Source organism: Oncorhynchus gorbuscha, linkage group LG18, assembly GCF_021184085.1.
Source record: "Oncorhynchus gorbuscha isolate QuinsamMale2020 ecotype Even-year linkage group LG18, OgorEven_v1.0, whole genome shotgun sequence".
Classification (NCBI taxonomy): Eukaryota; Metazoa; Chordata; class Actinopteri; order Salmoniformes; family Salmonidae; genus Oncorhynchus; species Oncorhynchus gorbuscha.
In genome coordinates this window covers 38733931-38753924 of record NC_060190.1, presented here as the reverse complement: position 1 = coordinate 38753924, position 19994 = coordinate 38733931, and the positions used below count along the sequence as shown (strand labels likewise).

Sequence of the window (19994 nt, the reverse complement as noted above, 5' to 3'; positions counted from 1 at the left end):
TGCTAGCTAGCCAACAGCTAGCCAACGTCTACCGAATAGAACTTCCGCACTCAACAACCCGGTCGCATTCCGCTTCGCTCCACAGGTAGTATCACATTTTCATTTCATTTCATTACAGTACAACGGTTTGATTTGTTTGATCGTACAGTGCTGCTATTCGGTAGCCGTCTTTGTATCAAAGATAATTGTGTAGTCTAGAGCGATTTTCTAGGTTAGATAGCCAGCTATTGTCGTTCTTTTTAACGCAACGTAACGTAATCAACACTGCTAGCTAGCCAGCTAGCCCCCGAATAGCAGTACTGTAGAAACTATTACACTCAACGGAACGACTTGATTAGTGTAGTGTCAACAACGCAGCCACTGCCAGCTAGCCTACAAAGTCAACAACGCAGCCACTGCCAGCTAGCCTACTTCAGCAGTACTGTATCATTTTAATCATTTTAGTCAATAAGATTCTTGCTACGTAAGCTTAACTTTCCAAACATTCGAGACGTGTAGTCCACTTGTCATTCCAATCTCCTTTGCATTAGCGTAGCCTCTTCTGTAGCCTGTCAACTATGTGTCTGTCTATCCCTGTTCTCTCCTCTCTGCACAGACCATACAAACGCTCCACACCGCGTGGCCGCGGCCACCCTAATCTGGTGGTCCCAGCGCGCACGACCCACGTGGAGTTCCAGGTCTCCGGTAGCCTCTGGAACTGCCGATCTGCGGCCAACAAGGCAGAGTTCATCTCAGCCTATGCCTCCCTCCAGTCCCTCGACTTCTTGGCACTGACGGAAACATGGATCACCACAGATAACACTGCTTCTCCTACTACTCTCTCTTCGTCCGCCCACGTGTTCTCGCACACCCCGAGAGCTTCTGGTCAGCGGGGTGGTGGCACCGGGATCCTCATCTCTCCCAAGTGGTCATTCTCTCTTTCTCCCCTTACCCATCTGTCTATCGCCTCCTTTGAATTCCATGCTGTCACAGTTACCAGCCCTTTCAAGCTTAACATCCTTATCATTTATCGCCCTCCAGGTTCCCTCGGAGAGTTCATCAATGAGCTTGATGCCTTGATAAGCTCCTTTCCTGAGGACGGCTCACCTCTCACAGTTCTGGGCGACTTTAACCTCCCCACGTCTACCTTTGACTCATTCCTCTCTGCCTCCTTCTTTCCACTCCTCTCCTCTTTTGACCTCACCCTCTCACCTTCCCCCTACTCACAAGGCAGGCAATACGCTCGACCTCATCTTTACTAGATGCTGTTCTTCCACTAACGTCATTGCAACTCCCTCCAAGTCTCCAACCACTACCTTGTATCCTTTTCCCTCTCGCTCTCATCCAACACTTCCCACACTGCCCCTACTCGGATGGTATCGCGCCGTCCCAACCTTCGCTCTCTCCCCCGCTACTCTCTCCTCTTCCATCCTATCATCTCTTCCCTCTGCTCAAACCTTCTCCAACCTATCTCCTGATTCTGCCTCCTCAACCCTCCTCTCCTCCCTTTCTGCATCCTTTGACTCTCTATGCCCCCTATCCTCCAGGCCGGCTCGGTCCTCCCCTCCCGCTCCGTGGCTCGACGACTCATTGCGAGCTCACAGAACAGGGCCCGGGCAGCCGAGCGGAAATGGAGGAAAACTCGCCTCCCTGCGGACCTGGCATCCTTTCACTCCCTCCTCTCTACATTTTCCTCTTCTGTCTCTGCTGCTAAAGCCACTTTCTACCACTCTAAATTCCAAGCATCTGCCTCTAACCCTAGGAAGCTCTTTGCCACCTTCTCCTCCCTCCTGAATCCTCCTCCCCCTCCCCCCCCCTCCCTCTCTGCAGATGACTTCGTCAACCATTTTGAAAAGAAGGTCGACGACATCCGATCCTCGTTTGCTAAGTCAAACGACACCGCTGGTTCTGCTCACACTGCCCTACCCTGTGCTCTGACCTCTTTCTCCCCTCTCTCTCCAGATGAAATCTCGCGTCTTGTGACGGCCGGCCGCCCAACAACCTGCCCGCTTGACCCTATCCCCTCCTCTCTTCTCCAGACCATTTCCAGAGACCTTCTCCCTTACCTCACCTCGCTCATCAACTCATCCCTGACCGCTGGCTACGTCCCTTCTGTCTTCAAGAGAGCGAGAGTTGCACCCCTTCTGAAAAAACCTACACTCGATCTCTCCGATGTCAACAACTACAGACCAGTATCCCTTCTTTCTTTTCTCTCCAAAACTCTTGAACGTGCCGTCCTTGGCCAGCTCTCCCGCTATCTCTCTCAGAATGACCTTCTTGATCCAAATCAGTCAGGTTTCAAGACTAGTCATTCAACTGAGACTGCTCTTCTCTGTATCACGGAGGCGCTCCGCACTGCTAAAGCTAACTCTCTCTCCTCTGCTCTCATCCTTCTAGACCTATCGGCTGCCTTCGATACTGTGAACCATCAGATCCTCCTCTCCACCCTCTCCGAGTTGGGCATCTCCGGCGCGGCCCACACTTGGATTGCGTCCTACCTGACAGGTCGCTCCTACCAGCTGGCGTGGTGAGAATCTGTCTCCTCACCACGCGCTCTCACCACTGGTGTCCCCCAGGGCTCTGTTCTAGGCCCTCTCCTATTCTCGCTATACACCAAGTCACTTGGCTCTGTCATAACCTCACATGGTCTCTCCTATCATTGCTATGCAGACGACACACAATTAATCTTCTCCTTTCCCCCTTCTGATGACCAGGTGGCGAATCACATCTCTGCATGTCTGGCAGACATATCAGTGTGGATGACGGATCACCACCTCAAGCTGAACCTCGGCAAGACGGAGCTGCTCTTCCTCCCGGGGAAGGACTGCCCGTTCCATGATCTCGCCATCACGGTTGACAACTCCATTGTGTCCTCCTCCCAGAGGGCGTGATCCTGGACAACACCCTGTCGTTCTCAACTAACATCAAGGCGGTGGCCCGTTTCTGTAGGTTCATGCTCTACAACATCCGCAGAGTATGACCCTGCCTCACACAGGAAGCGGCGCAGGTCCTAATCCAGGCACTTGTCATCTCCCGTATGGATTACTGCAACTCGCTGTTGGCTGGGCTCCCTGCCTGTGCCATTAAACCCCTACAACTCATCCAGAACGCCGCAACCTGTCTGGTGTTCAACCTTCCCAAGTTCTCTCACGTCACCCCGCTCCTCCGCTCTCTCCACTGGCTTCCAGTTGAAGCTCGCATCCGCTACAAGACCATGGTGCTTGCCTACGGAGCTGTGAGGGGAACGGCACCTCGGTACCTCCAGGCTCTGATCAGGCCCTACACCCAAACAAGGGCACTGCGTTCATCCACCTCTGGCCTGCTCGCCTCCTTACCACTGAGGAAGTACAGCTCCCGCTCAGCCCAGTCAAAACTGTTCGCTGCTCTGGCCCCCCAATGGTGGAACAAACTCCCTCACGACGCCAGGACAGCGGAGTCAATCACCACCTTCCGGAGACACCTGAAACCCCACCTCTTTAAGGAATACCTAGGATAGGATAAAGTAATCCTTCTCACCCCCCTTAAAAGATTTAGATGCACTATTGTAAAGTGGCTGTTCCACTGGATGTCATAAGGTGAATGCACCAATTTGTAAGTCGCTCTGGATAAGAGCGTCTGCTAAATGACTTAAATGTAATGTAAATGATACTTGGGGAGTCCCCCCATTTCAGATAAGCATGGCACACAGTAAACTCATCTAATGGTCCATTTCTACATGGTACCTGTTAAAGGATTTGTATTCCAGATAGTTGCACATGTTAAATTAACCACAAGTAAGCCAAGTAAGTTATTTGGATCAACACTTGGATAATGTTTACAATCTAAAAGCGGCTTAGAGTATGTTTTTCTTGTACAGCAGTGAACAAAATGCTGTAACAGATACCTGATGCAGTAAAGGACACTAAATAGGGCCTATTGACTTCTCTCTGAGTGGCAGCAATATGCGTAGCTGCAATTACTCCGCCTCCATCGCTCTCAAACTACTTCTGTTCTTGTCTCCATGTTTCTGTATCGAGCATCTTATCAGATCTCTCTCGTTAACCATAAACACCTGGAGGTGAATCGGACGCCACCACCCATCCAGCCGAAACCACCACCACACAATCTAGGATCAATTTAGCCTTTTATGTCATAATGAATAAGAGAGGGGACCTGATCCTAGATCTGCATTCCTTCTTCGAGATACTTTACGAATATGGGCCCAAATGTATTATGTAAGTTGATCAGCGGTTTGTATCAGAGGTTTCTTTTTAAGGGCACCTCTCACCTCATTTAATGACTGACAATTATGTTGACTAATTCCTTTTAGGTAATATACTACATTATCTCATGTTTACATAGTCCAGCTTCTTAAAAGCATGTTGCATTATAAGGTATTATCATAGCCCTTATCCTGACGCACAATATAAAAACATATCAACTACAAAACCTAAATCAAGATTACAGCATTGAGGAAAACTGGGTTTGATTTGATTATCCCCACAGGTAGCAATATGTAATGATTAAACGCTGACTCAGGCTTTTAGGGCCTATCCTGCTATCCCACTGGCCTGAGGACGACTTGGCTGGTTGGCACACCCATCAGGCAGCACTACTTGCCAACAAGGCAGCCTGAGCCTTGGATTCAAATCACCTGATTTACAAGCCAAGATTTAGACCTGTGGCAAATGGAGGCTTTGATAAGTTATTTGCATCGTTTTCAAGTCTATCCCAACAGATGTCAGGCCACACCAGCCAATCTGTAGTTTCATATAAAGTTGACCTGGTTCCAGTACTGTAAGCGAAGGAGCGTGTCTGTTAATGATTATTTCTCTGACTGGGCCAGCCAGTTGTCGTTCAAGGTGTTTACTTCAGACATGATCCTTCGCTTTTGTTCAACCACACCTTGATGAATAGTCTGGCTGACACCAGCTCTTACCCTTCACTGTGTAGTCATGTGGGTCGTGTCCGCCAGGCTGGTTCCCCTCCCATAACCCTCTGCAAAGTAATTACCTTAAATAGCCTTCAGTCTTTACATTCAGATTGCCCAACCCTGATTCACGTGCTTGCGTTTGTGTCTTATATTTCCATTTGTTCAGTCAGTCGACGCGTGTCTGTAACCTTAACTTCATGTTAGATGCTTAGGAGATTTAAGGTTAAACAAGGGAGGTAGTGTTCACCTAAACAATGCAGGAACTTTCTAGAAACATATGTAAGCAGACAGGATGTAAGCATCTATAATAAGGTTTACAGTTCATGTATGCATAATCTTCTCATGACATTCACATTTCATACATTCTGGCTAGTGACTACATTACTCAACACTAATACTGCAGTACTCAACACCGTGAGAAGAGAAATAGTTGAGAATAAGTTGAGAATATATTTTTTTATCTATAACCTTGAACGAGTCCAGTAAGCCTGCCATTTGCTGTCATATATTGCAAGTGTGCGTGACGATAGGGTCAAATGGGGTTGAAAGTGTATGTGCATGTTGATACTGTAAGCATCATAAAACTATTAGACATAATGGCAGATATCTATTTGAATTATTTCTTATTGACAAAATCAATAGTGTTGGTACCGTCATAAAAAAAAAGAAGTTCTTAACTGCCTGGTGAAATAAACGTGTTTCTTATTTGCACATAAGAAAATTGGGCTGAGAATTCCTCAGCCCAATTTTCTAAAGTAATAATTAATATGCAGTACATGGTGTCCCTCTCAACAAACATGTTTTTTTTATAGGGGGCTCAAGGAGGTATTTACGTAATAAGGCCCGAGGGGGTGTGGTATATTGGCAATATACCACAGCAAAGGGCTGTTCATATGCACGACCCAACGCGGAGTGCTGAATATACAGCCTTTAGCCGTTGTATATAGGCCATATACCACAAACCCCTGAGGTGCCTTATTGCTAATTATAAACTGGTTGCCAATGTAATTAGAGAAGTAAAAATAACTATTTTTTCTAACCCGTGGTGTACCGTCTGATTTACCATGGTTCTCAGCCAATCAGCATTCAGGGCTCGAATCACCCAATTTATAATTCCTTTTAACCTAATCCTGAAGGAGTGGTTAAATAAAGTGAGAAGGCAGGCCGGAGTCACAGAGTAGAGCAGAGGGAGGGTAACATGCGCCAGTTTGGCTATCTGCACCTTTAGCGTTCTCAGTTAGAATACTCTGTAGACTCTCAGATACACTTTTATTTTCTACTTTTTATTTAACGAGACAGTTCAGAACAATGTCCTTGCATCTGAGCACAACACACCTTAGCTAGCTGCTTTCATACTTGAACATAACACACAACTCTGTAAAGTAAGGACATCAAACCCCCAGGACCACCAGAGAAGATCATCTTTCTGATGTACCTCCAGATGATGCTCCGGGATGTGATCTACTTTATCCTGCGTGGATCCGTGCGGATCGTCTTCCGGCCTGCTCACTATGCCCATCGACGGCTGAGCTTGTCCTAATCACAGGGTCAGGGGGCGCCTTGGGACGTCTCTTCGCCCTGGAGTTCACCAAACACGGGGCAGAGGTGGTGCTATGGGACGTCGACACTAACAACAACGAGGAGACTGTCAGGTTAGTGAGGGAGCCGGGGGGCAAGGTGCAGCCCTACAGGGTGGACGTGACCAACCGGGTGGAGGTGTAACGCACGGCGGACGAGGTGCGGACGGACCTGGGCCGTAATGTCACCATGCTGGTGAACAACGCCGGGGTGGTTGCCAGAGAACGGCTGATGGACTGTCAGGATTAGCTGGTGGAGAGGACCATGAAGGTCAACTGTCACGCCCTCTTCTGGGTAAGACTGCTTGCTGCTACCGTTGTTCCTCTGTGAGCCAGATAACACTTTATAGAACGGGGCCTTGGGACTCTTATCAGCTGGTTTAGGGAGAGGGTGGCATGCGGCTATCATCCAACTGTAGTCTCAGAACCCCGAACCAAATCTGGTGTTTGCTGGCCAGCTACTTGACATTTGACATTCTGTACATCTTAACAGTCTGTCACAAGAGACTAATCACCCTGTGATACACTGTAGGGATGATGAAAGTTCAATTCTGTCTATATAGTACCATATAGTTATGTTATCAGTCAGGCTTTAGGATGTGGGCTTGAGGTTTCCATGATTGATTGTTATTGATGATAATCAGACGGATTATTGGAATCTATAAATATACAAGCTCCCATCACCAGCAAATAGCATCATTTTGCACAAGTTTGATATGCAATGTCAAGTTAGTAATAGTAATAGGTTTTATGTACAAATGTTTCTCAGAGCAGGATCCTACAGACTGCATTTACACAGGCAACCCAATTCTGATATTTTTCCACTAATTGGTCTTTTGACCAATCAGATATTTCAGATATTTTTCCAATAATTGGGAAAAATGTCAGAATTGGGCTGCCTGTGCAAATGCAGCCATAGTGTTACAAGGGCTATATGGGTAACATGAAGAAGACAAACCTACTGGTATGTGAAAACAGACTATTAAACTATAACTCGGAAAATATGAAGGATTTAGGTTTGCTCTTAAATCTTTGCATTGTGAAAGAGACATTTCAAGCCGTTTTATCCCTGTGTGCGTCCGTTTTCCCTCCCTATACCTCAGCTATAGTCGGACGTATACAGTGCAGTTTATTGTTCTTAATGTACCACATGACACGTGTGAAATGTACAACTTTAATAAGTTCTTATCCCCTTAGCTGAGCGACAACACCCCATACAGTGACCCTATTAATGTGACACACACACACAGCCAATTAAATGGCTAGGGGATTCCCTCCCTGATCCTCTTACAGTGGGGAACAGTAAGCCTGCTTCACATTAAGCAACTTTTTATAAGAAGCTTAGCGAGGCAGAACTCCAATCAGACCTGCAGTACAATAATACTGCCTCATTTTGCTCATTCAAAATGTTCATGGACTATTTCAATATTAATCTCATTATTGCGACTCCTGATAGTCAGTAATTGTGTTCATCGAATAACAGTCTCTTTGTTTGTGTGTGTGTGTGTGTGTTTGTCCATCTGGTTGTGTCCCTGCATGCCTGCGTGTGTTTGTCTCTCTGTGTGTTCTTGCGTGCCTGTGTGTGTACAAGCAGTGGCGGTTCTAGACCATTTCAACTGGGGGGCAAGCTGGGGCCAGTTGTACTGTTAGAGGGGCCAGTTACATTCAACGTTATTGTTGTCAATGTTTCTTCACTGCATTGCAGGCATTAGCAGGCAAAATACCATGTTGTTTTTTCTGTCTAATAATGTATGTAAAAAAAGAAAAAAAAGAACGATAGCAAACATTTGTTATGTGAAAATGATTTCATACCCCACATTTAGGGGGCTCAAAATTGTTGTCACAGGGGCACTGCCCCCTTCCCCCTGAACCGCTAGTGTGTACATGTCTGTCCATGTTTGTCCTTGCGTGCATGTGTGTGTACCTGTCTGTGCGTGCGTTTGGACCTGCCTATATGTGTGTGTCACAGATGACAAAGGCCTTCATTCCCCAGATGAAAGAGCAGAACCATGGACACATCATCACTGTCGCAAGCATCCCGGGTCTCTTCAGCACTACCTGTGTGGAGGGGGACCAGGAAGGACACATCACCTAAGAGAGAATATTATTACCACAAATATTATTTACCTAAGAATGGTATTACTACAGTTAGTACAGTGTAGTGACATATTGTAGGTAAAAGGGTAGCCTATGGTAAAGTGTAGAGTATCTTAGCCTCTGTAACGTAGCCTACTGTGATGTTCTAAATGTGTTTTGGACCCATATTCACACAGCATCTCAGAGTCGAGTCCCTGATATGCAACCTTTTAGATCATACTGAATAATATTACATGGACAGGATGGACCTGATCCTAGATCAGCACTCTTCCTCTGAGACTTAATGAACATGGGCCCTGATGTCTCAGTGGTGTTTCTGTTCTAACCAGGATTATTGCGCCAGTGATTTTGCGGCGGTGGGCTTCAACGAGTCCCTGGCCCACAAGTTGCTGACTGAGGAATTTGATGGAGTCAAGACCACTCTTGTGTGTCCCCATATTGTAGACACGGGGCATGTTTGACGGGTGAAAGATCCGGTGAGAGAAAGTATGGGCTGGAGAAAGGGCGGCACTAAAGAGGGAATAAGGGCTATTTTGTTACATTGCAGGTGTAAGCCTACTTCATACAATAGTACACAGTAGTGGTTCATCATTTGACACTGAACATAGGCTTACTACAGTATGTTTCAGAATGTTGTAGTTGTACATTTAACAATGTGATGCTGTAAAACTCTAAGCTCCCTGCTGCATCCCTCAGGGAAGAGGTAGTACTGTTCCTGGCACCGCTGGAGCCTGAGTACTGTGTGGAGCAGGCCATAAACGCCATCCTGATCGACCAGCCCCTGGTCTGCATCCCACGCCTCACATACCTGCCCGTCATCTCCCGAGTGTGAGTACACATATTGATTGAATAAACTTTATTGATCACCCACTCACTTCGACAGCTCCTTGGAGCGGTGGAGTGTCTCGACATCTGTCTCTCCACAACCTCTTCTGGGCCAGGTCGTAATTCAGTTGGTCGGACCATTGATTGATCCCCAGAGCCGAAAGCGGATTTTTCACCAGCAGCACGCTCAGGTGCTCTGATGAAGGCATAACTGCCGAAACGCGTTAGCCTGCCAGCCCCAAAATACAAAGCTGAAATGAGGTGACGTGTTTATCTTTTTTTGATTTTGGAGTGCCACCATTTCAGTGTTTTTTTATTTGAGATTTCATTTTTGTCATATATGGCAGAGCACCCAGCTAATAAAGCAATAGTGCGCTCATGTTACCAACTTCACATCAAATTTAGTGTGGCATGATACTGCACACTTCCTCTTCCTGCAGTTGCCATGGTGACCTATCGGTTCATGGGGTCAGACAAATGCATGCACCCCTTCATTAAGAGCAAGAAGAACAAGCTAACCAATGGAGGACCTACCCTGATTGCCGCTAACTAACTCTCCCTTTCAATTCAGTCTCTAAAGATGAAATCTAAGGGCCAGTTTCACACACATATTAAGCCTAGTCCTGGACTAAAATTCTCCATTGAGCATGTTTTTTAAATTCCAGGAAGAAGCTTAAACTGTGTCCGGGGAACAAACCTTGAGTGGATATAGACAAATACTTAATGGGATAACAACTATATAATGGGGAAATAAAATGCCACACTTTCTTCTCCCAAACTATTCTGCCGACCCCAACTGTAATACTGTGACCGTTGACCTTCCTGTGAGTATGGCCCAACATAAGGTCATTCTGCTTTTGTAACACTTAAGTTATTCCCAGGTGGTTTAAGGGCATCACCAACCATTCCCCTTGACTGGTTTAAAAGCAGGCTGGCACCATCGGTCCTGTTCAGCTCGCTTTAAGCAACCCCGGAGGACAATGTGAAAAGAAAACATCTGAGCCAGCACAGTAATGTCTTGAGTCTGCACAATAGTGTGAAAAGGTTATGTGTGTGACACCTGTGATTGGTGGTCCTCTGATTGCATGTGATGGAATGGAAGTAATGGTCATTGGCCAGCAATGAAGTCTTGCAGGACAGGGTGGTTTACCATGTGTTTGACAGGTCAATAATAATAAGTCAGCCGTTTGTTTGGCTTAAACATCGACTGCTGTCACAGTAAAAACACTTGAGTGACTGGGTTTGTTTTTCCGTCACTGACATCACAGCCCTATAGGGCTAGACATGCTTTACCAGAAACACACACGTCTGTCGAGAGAGTACAACAAACAACAAAGTATCTACCTTCCTCTATCCTCATACCATTTTCTCTTGGAACACATGTGCACAAGATGAACAAAAAAAATCAAAAATAAAAACTGATGGTTTTGTGCTTCACTGCACACAAGTTTTACTTACATTCCATGGGGAGCAGAGAGGTGGTTTGACACCGAGGGGGAGGGGGGGGGATCAACACAGACTTATACTGCCCCGCCATCTTTCAGTGGGGATAGACAACATCACACGCACGAACGCTACAATAAGTCTCAAAACCTTCCCAGTCCTACATGGTAATGTAAATAAGCACTGTTCACTTGTGGTGGTTGTTGTTATAAAGCACTCTAGGAAAATCAACAGTGGTTTGCTAGCTGCATCCTATCCTTCTATGGGGTAACATACTTCACAAGTAAACACTATTGTAACAACTATTGTAGACCTGGGTTCAAAAGCCATTTGAAATCATTACAAATACTTTAGCTGGGATTGATTGAGCTTGCCTGGCACAATGGAACCAATGGAATAGTGGCAAAACTGCAAACCAGTCCATCTGGCACGCCAGTCAGACTAAAGCAAACGCTGAAAATATTTGAAATATTTCAAAAATGTTTTTGAAGCCATGTTTGTGAACAACCCGCCAATAATTCCAGGCCCCGGGTTAAAGAACAATAAAACATTTAAAAATGAGAGAAAGAAAGTTGTTAACATTAAAGGGGAAAAAAAGAGAGAAAACGCTTCTAATCAAAAACAAAGCTTCTTTTCACAGTTAACATTATCCCATTCCATCTCAACAGAGCGGACTGCCATTATATCGGATACGATGCAGCTACATTTTTCTACTAAGCAACAAAACAAAATCATAAATGTGTACAATTAAACAACATTAAGAAGGAGGAAATTAAATTAAAACTATTTCTTCTATTAATCTTGTTTAACTGTTAACATTTCAGAACATCTAATATAAACACTAGTGATGCTTTAGAGCCTACAGTTGCCCTGAGCTTCCTGTAGAATTCTAAAACAGCCTATCACAACACAGTGTCAGAGTTTTCTTTTAGTGCTTCTTGCAAACAACCAATGGTGTGCGTCTGTCTACACAGTGCCATCCAGAGTCTGTTGTCCCAAGTTGCTTGAGTTAGCCTGTTTGATGATGAGAGAGTCGCAGCCGTCCATGTCCTGTTTGCCACACCTACAGAAGCAACACAATACAGATCAGCATTACCAAGTCATACAGACCAAATTCTCCGGTTGGAGGGAAACAAGGATTTCTGAAAAACTTAAAGGTTCCCAGATTTGCAACCCTATGAAAAAAATGTGTTATTCAACCGTAATAGTGTTCTCGTACTGGTCCACATCTGACCCATCAGACGCGTGGTCTTACCCAGAGGTTGGTCCGCTCCCTGTCCTGTCATTGGTCTGCTGCTGGTGCTGCTGCTGGTCCAGCTCTGACAGTAATTTCAGGATACTCAAGGCCGCCTGTGGACCGGATTGGAACATTAGATATAGCCTATATCATAATTTGCCTAGTGCTTGTGCCAATATATATCTGATTTAAAGCATCCGGGTCGTGTTCAGAGGGTACAATTGAAAAAGGGAAGTATATTCTGAACATGTCCAATATGCCCCCCCCCCCACAATCTATGAAAATGTTTAGCTACGGTGTGTCCTAATGGACAAGATTCTGGTCTAACCATCAGAGCATCTCACCATGTCGTGACAGGATTCCACGTCCTTGCCAATGCCGTGGCTGATAAGAGGCGGCTGGGAGGAGCAGTTGATCAGCGATACAAATTCATTCTTGTTGTTTTTGGGGAAGTCTTTGTAATCCACCTGCAAAGAAAAAAAGGGGTTTTAATACTAACACTCCAAAATACATGAATAAAAAGTTGTGTCTGAGTGCGTTTGTCCGCACATGCTTGCCTGCCTCTGCGTCTGTTTACCTGTAGACCTTGTACGTTGGCTAGGTAGCTGAGCTGTTCGGAGGGTCTGGTCAGGGGTCCGTGAGGTACTAGATGAGCCATACTGTTCTGACTCTTCAGGATGGTATCGGCGGTCAGGGAGGTACCACCGTACAGCAGCTCGTTGGCGATCATGGCCGTCAGGGTGGCCTTAATATAATACCATTAAAAAGGTGCGATAAGCAGAGATCTCTCCACCATTTCCTGCTTGCTAAAATTCTAATAGTATGCCTACTACTTTCACAACAAGCACGTGTAGAGAATCATTGTACCATCAAAACAGATGTGAAATATCTTTTAAATAACCAAAAACATTGTATTTTCAGCTGTTTGAAGCCAAAAGTAAAAGATGCAAAAACTAAACTTAACAGGACATAGAGAAAAAGAGAACATAGAACAGATCTATTGCTTTTTACACTTGCTGTCAATAACAAATCTATAACTAATTTATATGTGAATTTGGTCAGGTTGCCCAAAAAGTTCTACTGCAGCTTTAACAATAATAGTGTTTATTTGCATACTGCATATCTTTATACCAAGACACATTTACATAACAGAACATCAAAGGACTAAAAATATATATACAAAGGAAACCGAACTAAAATATCATCAAGGATAATGTCTAACTAAAACGCACACGAGACACTGACACACACACCTTGGCAGGGTTGGTCCGGGGGCCGTAACCCTTGTTCTGGTGCCCCAGACTGGGGCTGGCCCCTATAGCCTGGGCCACCTCTGCCACCATGGGCAGGATGCCTGCTGGGAGCTGCTGGTGGCTGAGGTAGGGCTGGCGGTAGTTCTCTGCCTTGGAGCCTGAGAGATAGGGGGCGACAGAGAGACAGACATGTAAAACACTGGGAAGGAGAACGGAACACCCATGTAAAAGCTTCCCTGATTTAAAAAAAAATCCTAAATCTGTCGTCCCGCACAACACCAAGCCCGCTGGAAGAAGATTGTGAATGACCTATGCTCCATAAAGAGACAAAAGGGTTTAAGTCAAGTAAGTCAAATCCAAAAGCAAAGTCTACTACATAAATTTGAGAACATATCAAAGCATGTGTAGTTCCAACCCTGCCCCTGAACAACTCACCCAGCGACTGGCTCTCTTCTACAGAGCCCGGCTCGAAGAAGGTCACTTTCCTCCCATCTCCATTTTTCTTCTGCAGGACCTTGGGTTACATGATCAACAGAAAAAGCACACGTCAGTTGGCTGCTCAACGGTCATTCAAGTCAACACAAACTACTCTGCTGTGTACTGCTGGCTAGATGAGCACATGAGTAGGGTCTAACTAAACCAGTTGCCTGGCTGGTATGCCTCCGGTGGCTCTTGAGGACATACTGTACCTTTTCGTCCGTTTTGAGCGCAGGTTTGTGGGGCTGAGGCGGAGGCACTTTAAAACCTAGAAGCTCAAGCATCTTCTCTGCTGCGTTCCTCTTCGCTACCTTCTTACTGGGGCCTAAGCCCTCTGCACAATGGCCACACACAGTCACCTGATGACCACAAAACAGGTCAGAATGAAAATAAAAATTGTCCCCCAAGCCTAGATAGACATACGCAATATGGCGCTAAATTGCCCTCTGATAGGATGGGTGTCTTGTTTGCCATATTTGTTCACACCTGTCCAATCCCCTCAGACCTCCACACGTGCTCTAGGCCTAGAGAATAGGCACTGTGGGGTTGATTTGGTCAAGAGCAGGATAGGCTATTTGAGCCTCCTGTTTTACCTGCATGACGAACTCCCTGCGTCTGGGCAGCCCCCTCTCCGTCATCATGCTGTATTCTGGCTCCTTCTCTTTCTTAGCCTGCTGGATCTGAGCCAGTCTGCTGATGGGGTTCATGCCCTGCCCATACTCTGGACTGGTCTGCAGCTGGGGGGGAGAGTGTGAGAGAGAGATATTTCGCATTACACACAAGAACAAAGATTCCTTAGAAACAATTTTCCAACTCTACAAAAACTTTCCTCATCACCCCTCCTTTCCCTCCTGTTGCACGTCCCTTTAAAAATGAATATCTTAGAAGCACTTGTTCTTTTTTTAAATGACGTACAGTACCTTTACTCACTGTTAGCTAGCAAATTTACCATCTGGGATAACAAAGATGCTTTACTGCTCTCTACACTCCCTGACCTAATCCCCCTGGTCCTTTCACCTTAATAATGGACTTGGTTTTCTTCTTAATGCGTGCTGGCTGAATCTTCTCCACGCTGGGGGACAGCTGGGGCAGTCTCCTCAGTTCCTCCAGCACGGCTGTAGCTGCCAGCTTCTTAGCGATCTTCTTACTCTTGCCCTCGCCCTCGCCACAGAACTCGCCCACCGCCACACACACCATAAAGCTCTTCATGTGAGGCGGGCCTGCCTCCTTCAGAACCTGTGGGTCGGAGGAGGAAAGACGTTAAAGACAAAACAAATTAGAAATAGGCGTATCAATGGAAAGGTAGGTCATTGAGAGGACAAATGATTTGTTGAAACTGGACATGATCAATCCAAATGACTGTTAAGCCAATGCAGGAATATAGCCTAACTACCTCAAAGTTGACAGGCATGTTCCTCTTCAGTGCGATCTCAAACACCTGGCTGATTTCTGATTTATTGAAGTTCTCTGTGTCTTCTCCATTCGTCTGAAATCAACAAAGTTTGTGTCAAAACATTTGTCTTACAGCGGAGTTGCTTTGTGTGGCAGTATTGAGTCACATATGTGTAGTGAGGTGTAGTGATCCATGTAGCAGGTGTTTCCTTATGGGTAAAATACTGTACATTTTCCCAAAGTTCCACCCAACTTGACCCCAGGCATTTCTGACCCCAGGCATTTCTGACCCCAGGCATTTCTGACCTCAGGCAGCTGCTGCAGCAGTATGGGCTCTTTCTGTAGAGTCTTCAGTGCCTTGGCAGCGGCGTCATGTTTGGCAAGCTGCCGCGTGCGCCCCTTCCCGTGGAACTGCTGGCCCCCGATGTTCAGCTCCATGTGGTACAACACCGGCCCCACCGGGGGAAACGGGTAGTAGTACCTGACCACACAGAGAAGACAGGATATGCTCAGGTATAGCTTTTACTGAGATGACACCCCCCACCCCAGAGTGGACATACTGTTGCATGGAGCGTTGGTAAGGCCCCGGGGCCCTGATGTTGTAGTTGAAGTTGGATGGTCTCATCCCAGGGTAGGGGTCTATGGGCTTGTACATAGGCTTCACCCCTAGCTTCATACAGAAGGCATTCAGCTCCACCGTGTGTGTCATGCAATCTACTGTGGTAGGACACACACACACACACACAGAAAAAACAGAAAAACAAACATTATAGAACAATAGGGACCAAAACTTTAATACACCTGGTGATCAAACTCTTTTGAATGTAGACTACTTAACGCCACTGACTATCAATGTTTCCCCAATCATGACACTTTCATGATACAGCAACTGATGACCTGAGAGCCTCTCAGAAATAAGCACACACACAGGGCCAGGTGTGCTGGGTTCTTGCCTGTGTTGTTGCGGGGGTTGTTCCGCATGCTAGGTTTGGGCAGTGTTGTCTGGGCCAAGGCTGTGGCAGCTGCAGAGTGCTGGGCCTTCTTTATACTGGTCCCCTCTGCCTCCCAGTGCTGATCCCCCAGTGATAACCGCACCGAGAAGATCTGGGGGAGGAAGGAAAGAGACAGAACAGATAGAAGTAGAGAGAGGGATATATCTGTTATTGAAATTAACACGTATTTAAGAGCAGGGAGGTAGACATTAAAAAGCACAGTGATTACTGATCTCCTAGGGTCATGTCCAGTAGGCAGAAAAAGGCCAGAAATTACAAGGTACTATCTGAAATTAAACATGTCAAACAAGAAACATGTACTTTTGTTTTCAGTTGCAAATCCCTTTGCTACAGTGAGTGTAGCCTAATGAACATGACCCATGTTTGCTAGTGAATGTCAGTGGTTGGGTTGTTGAGTTACCTTGGAATGAGCTGGTCCTTGCTCACAGAGCAGCTTATACTCAGGCTGGATCTTATTGAAACGGGCTAACTCATTCACCAGACACATGGGGGTCTTCTCTTTAGGGTTTGCCATGTTAGATACTAAAAACAAATTAACAAAATTAGATTGTCCATTGAGAGAGGCACAGAAAGAAAGCTTTGGAGCACACACACAATGCACGCACACCGACAGACCTGTGGAGGTGGGGCTGAATGGAGTGGCTGAGCCCGAGGGCAGGGCTGAGCTCAGGAGCGGGTGACTGGCGCTCTCGGAGGGCAGGGGGCCCGAGGCACAGGGGATACTGTACCCTGGCTGGGGCTGAGACAGCTGCTGCATGGGGCTGGCAGCAGGGCTCGACATAAGGTTACCCGGACACTGGAACTGGGACATACTGGCCAGTTGGGTTTGGTGGAGTCAGGCGGTAGGTAGGTTAAGTCGAGGTGGGAACTCTTCAGTACTGCAGCGATAGATGTTTAAGGTTTATTTGATTGAGGTAAATGACTGCAAAGCTCCGCCTGAAAAGAGGACAACAAAAACAATGGCTTAGACTTAGAGGGGTAGCTTGTTCCCTGCAATTTAAGGTTACAAGATGGTGCCACATTTGCATGACCACAACAACAAAAAACAGTCAGTGCCTTGCACAACTGGCCTTCAGCTGCCTTTGTAGATCCAGCACTGACAGCAACAACAATACAGATTCATAAATTTGTATCACCTAATAACAACCATACATGGAAATGTCATACGGGTGCTGTAATTTTGCATCATAAAACTAGAATGAATGGGCCGCAATAAATCCAATAAACGATTTAATCTGTTTCCCTGCAATACAATAACTATTATCTTAGACATCATCAGGCTGTTGTGACAATCAATAATTCTCTACAAACAGTAGAACTTAATGCCCAACTTGCTGAGAGGACACGTTTATAAGAGAAAGTCGTTTGAATGATCTTTGTGAGGTGTGTTCTGCTAGCTACTTAGCTAGGCAGCCAACTAGCTGTCTGGCTATCCAGCTGAACTAGTTCATGTTAATTTCATATACGAACCTTACATACTAACGTTATATGTATTTTTTGTTTCTGCAAAACGTTGTCAAGTGTCATTGATTGATCCGGTCTTGCTAGACAAGTTATTGCAGTTGTGCCGTTTGTTTGCACGCTTGTCAAGTCCAAGTACCGGCGGTAGCTAGCTAGTTAGCCTAGCCAAAGTATCTGGCTAGCTAACAATCTAATTATCTGGTCGACGTCAACACATTTGACACTCATGTCACGTTTATTAGCATTTTAAATAGTTTTCTAAAACATTCATTAGCTATATATTGCGCAATAAACGGGTATGAATCCGGCATAAATCTGAAGCAATTCGCTTATCGAACTCCTGCAGGAATAGATGGATCATGGATGTCGAGTCAGGTAGCTCGAGACGCTAGCTAAAAGCAAACTAGCTAAAGTTAGCTAGTCAAGAGGCATCTAATAAAACCTCACCTCGTTATCTTTCTTTCCAGTTTTTGGTTACTCCATTGGATACGTTACTTTAGTGTTGTATTGGTTTGTTTTTGCTCCAACTGTATAGGGTTTCCCGTGTGATTTTGGATCAAAATGTTGGTAGTGAAGTGGTGGGGGAAAGGCATACAAGGCAAACACTAAAGAGAATGGCCCAATCTTAGCTGTCTCTTCCGGGAAATGACATCGTTCAGCTAAGAGGAAGTATGCTTGGAAAGTGGGCTACTTTGTAGCTAACGAATGAATGAATGATCATATAATATATTTCCTAGTAGACATTTGAGTGCATGTCTTGCTACAGACGAGCACACACATAGCTCCAAAGGCTCTGGAACATTTAGTAAAGAAGACTACATGGTGTTGTCGACTGGTCTCAGATTAGATGTAACATGGTAAACATCAATCTGGGACTCTCAAATTAGTATGCCACATTACATAAAATAAAATGGAAGTAGGTTGCATTGATAGGTGGGTGTATAAAGCGAACGTCTAGCAAACCGATAGAATGCGTGTTCGAGTCCCATCATGGATAACGTAATCAACTTTGCAAACACTTTTTAGCAGTGGTGTAAAGTACTTGTAAAAAATACTTCAAATTACTACTTAAGTCGTTTTTTGTGTTATTTGTACTTTACTATTTATATTTTTGCCAACTTTTACTTCACTACATAACTAAAGAAAATCATGTACTTTTTACTCCATGCATTTTCAGTGACACCCAAAAGCACTGGTTACATTTTGACAGGAAAATGGTCCAATTCATGCACTTATCAAGACAACATCCCAGGACATCTCTGTCTCTGATCTTGCGGACTCACTAAAACACATGCTTTGCTTGAAAATTATGTCTGAGTGTTGGAGTGTGCTCCTGGCTACCCTTGTCTGTAAATTATTCCTTGAATCGATTCTACCACACCCAGAAATCTGCTCATTTTATTCTCTGTCCCCAATGCAATAGTCAACCAACCAGTTCTGATAGCCTTTAGCCATACCCTTACCCTACTCCTCCTCTGTTCCTCTGGTGTTGTAGAGGTTAACCCAGGCCCTGTAGCCCCTAGTTCCACTTCTAGGCGCTATCATTTGTTAAATTCTGTAACCATAAAACCCTTGGTTTCATGCATGTTAACATCAGAAGCCTCCTCCCTAAGTTGTTTCCCCCCGTTGCTTTAGCACACTGCCAACCCCGATGTCCTAGCCGTGTCTGAATCCTGGCTTAGGAAGGCCACCAAATATTCTGAAATTTCCATCCCCAACTATATAATTTTCCGCCAAGATAGAACTGCCAAAGGGGGTGGAGTTGCAATCGACTGCAGAGACAGCCTGCAGAGTTCTGTCATGCTAGCCAGGTCTGTGCCCAAACAGTTTGAGCTTCTACTTTAAAAATCCACCTTTCCAGAAACAAGTCTCTCACTATTGCCGCTTGTTACATACCCCCAGCTGCGCCCTGGACATCATATGTGAATTAATTGCCCCCCCATTTATCTTCAGAGTTTGTACTGTTAGGTGACCTAAACTGGGATATGCTTAACACCCGACCATCCTACAATCTAAACTAGATGCCCTCAATCTCACCCAAATTATCATGGAACCTATCAGGTACAATCCCCAATCCGTAAACTCGGGCAACCTCATGGACATCATCCTGACAAAAATGCCCTCTAAATACACCTCTGATCTCAGCGATCACTGCCTCATTGCCTGCGTCCGTAATGGGTCCGTGGTCAAACGACCACCCTTCATCACAGTCAAGCGCTCCCTAAAACACTTCAGCAAGCAGGCCTTTCTAATCGACCTGGCCCGGGTATCCTGGAAAGATATTGACCTCATTCCGCCAGTAGAGGATGGCTGGTTATTCTTTCAGAG

The 19994-nt window shown here is 45.6% G+C and overlaps 2 protein-coding genes across 3 annotated transcripts; one reads left to right on the top strand and one right to left on the bottom strand.

Annotated features, from left to right (window-relative positions):
• Positions 1-4113: 4113 nt before the first annotated feature.
• rdh20 (retinol dehydrogenase 20) lies at positions 4114-10647 on the top strand. Its single transcript, XM_046312933.1, is given in 5 exon segments — positions 4114-4193; positions 6295-6763; positions 8438-8534; positions 8893-9020; positions 9242-10647. Coding segments are annotated over 5 exon segments (930 nt in total). The 3' UTR covers positions 9398-10647.
• Positions 10648-10809: 162 nt separating this feature from the next.
• On the bottom strand, positions 10810-18306 carry LOC124003351 (double-stranded RNA-binding protein Staufen homolog 1-like). 2 transcript variants are annotated; one of them, XM_046311524.1, is made up of 16 exons: positions 18114-18306; positions 16821-17141; positions 16606-16727; positions 16146-16296; positions 15753-15906; positions 15499-15673; positions 15194-15286; positions 14818-15036; positions 14394-14537; positions 14013-14159; positions 13759-13837; positions 13324-13481; positions 12648-12815; positions 12415-12537; positions 12089-12183; positions 10810-11896 (listed from the first exon to the last, which is right to left on the bottom strand). In XM_046311524.1, the coding sequence occupies exons 2-16, from the start codon at positions 17014-17016 to the stop codon at positions 11800-11802; spliced, it is 2121 nt and encodes a 706-aa protein (XP_046167480.1). In that variant the 5' UTR covers positions 17017-17141; positions 18114-18306; the 3' UTR covers positions 10810-11799. The 2 variants fall into 2 exon arrangements, with proteins under 2 accessions (XP_046167480.1, XP_046167478.1); XM_046311522.1 differs by having other exon boundaries at positions 15753-15909; positions 18114-18304.
• Positions 18307-19994: the final 1688 nt, after the last annotated feature.

What these genes read in the sequence shown, in the direction of transcription:
- LOC124003351 (XM_046311522.1), bottom strand. Translation starts at nt 17,016, where the DNA reads ATGTCCCAGTTCCAGTGTCCGGGTAACCTTATGTCGAGCCCTGCTGCC. An exon ending in AGAAGAGAGCCAGTCGCTGG is followed by an intron (nt 13,482 to 13,758) that starts GTGAGTTGTTCA and finishes CCTATCTCTCAG; the next exon opens with GCTCCAAGGCAGAGAACTAC. An exon ending in CCAACGTACAAGGTCTACAG is followed by an intron (nt 12,538 to 12,647) that starts GTAAACAGACGC and finishes TTTTCTTTGCAG; the next exon opens with GTGGATTACAAAGACTTCCC.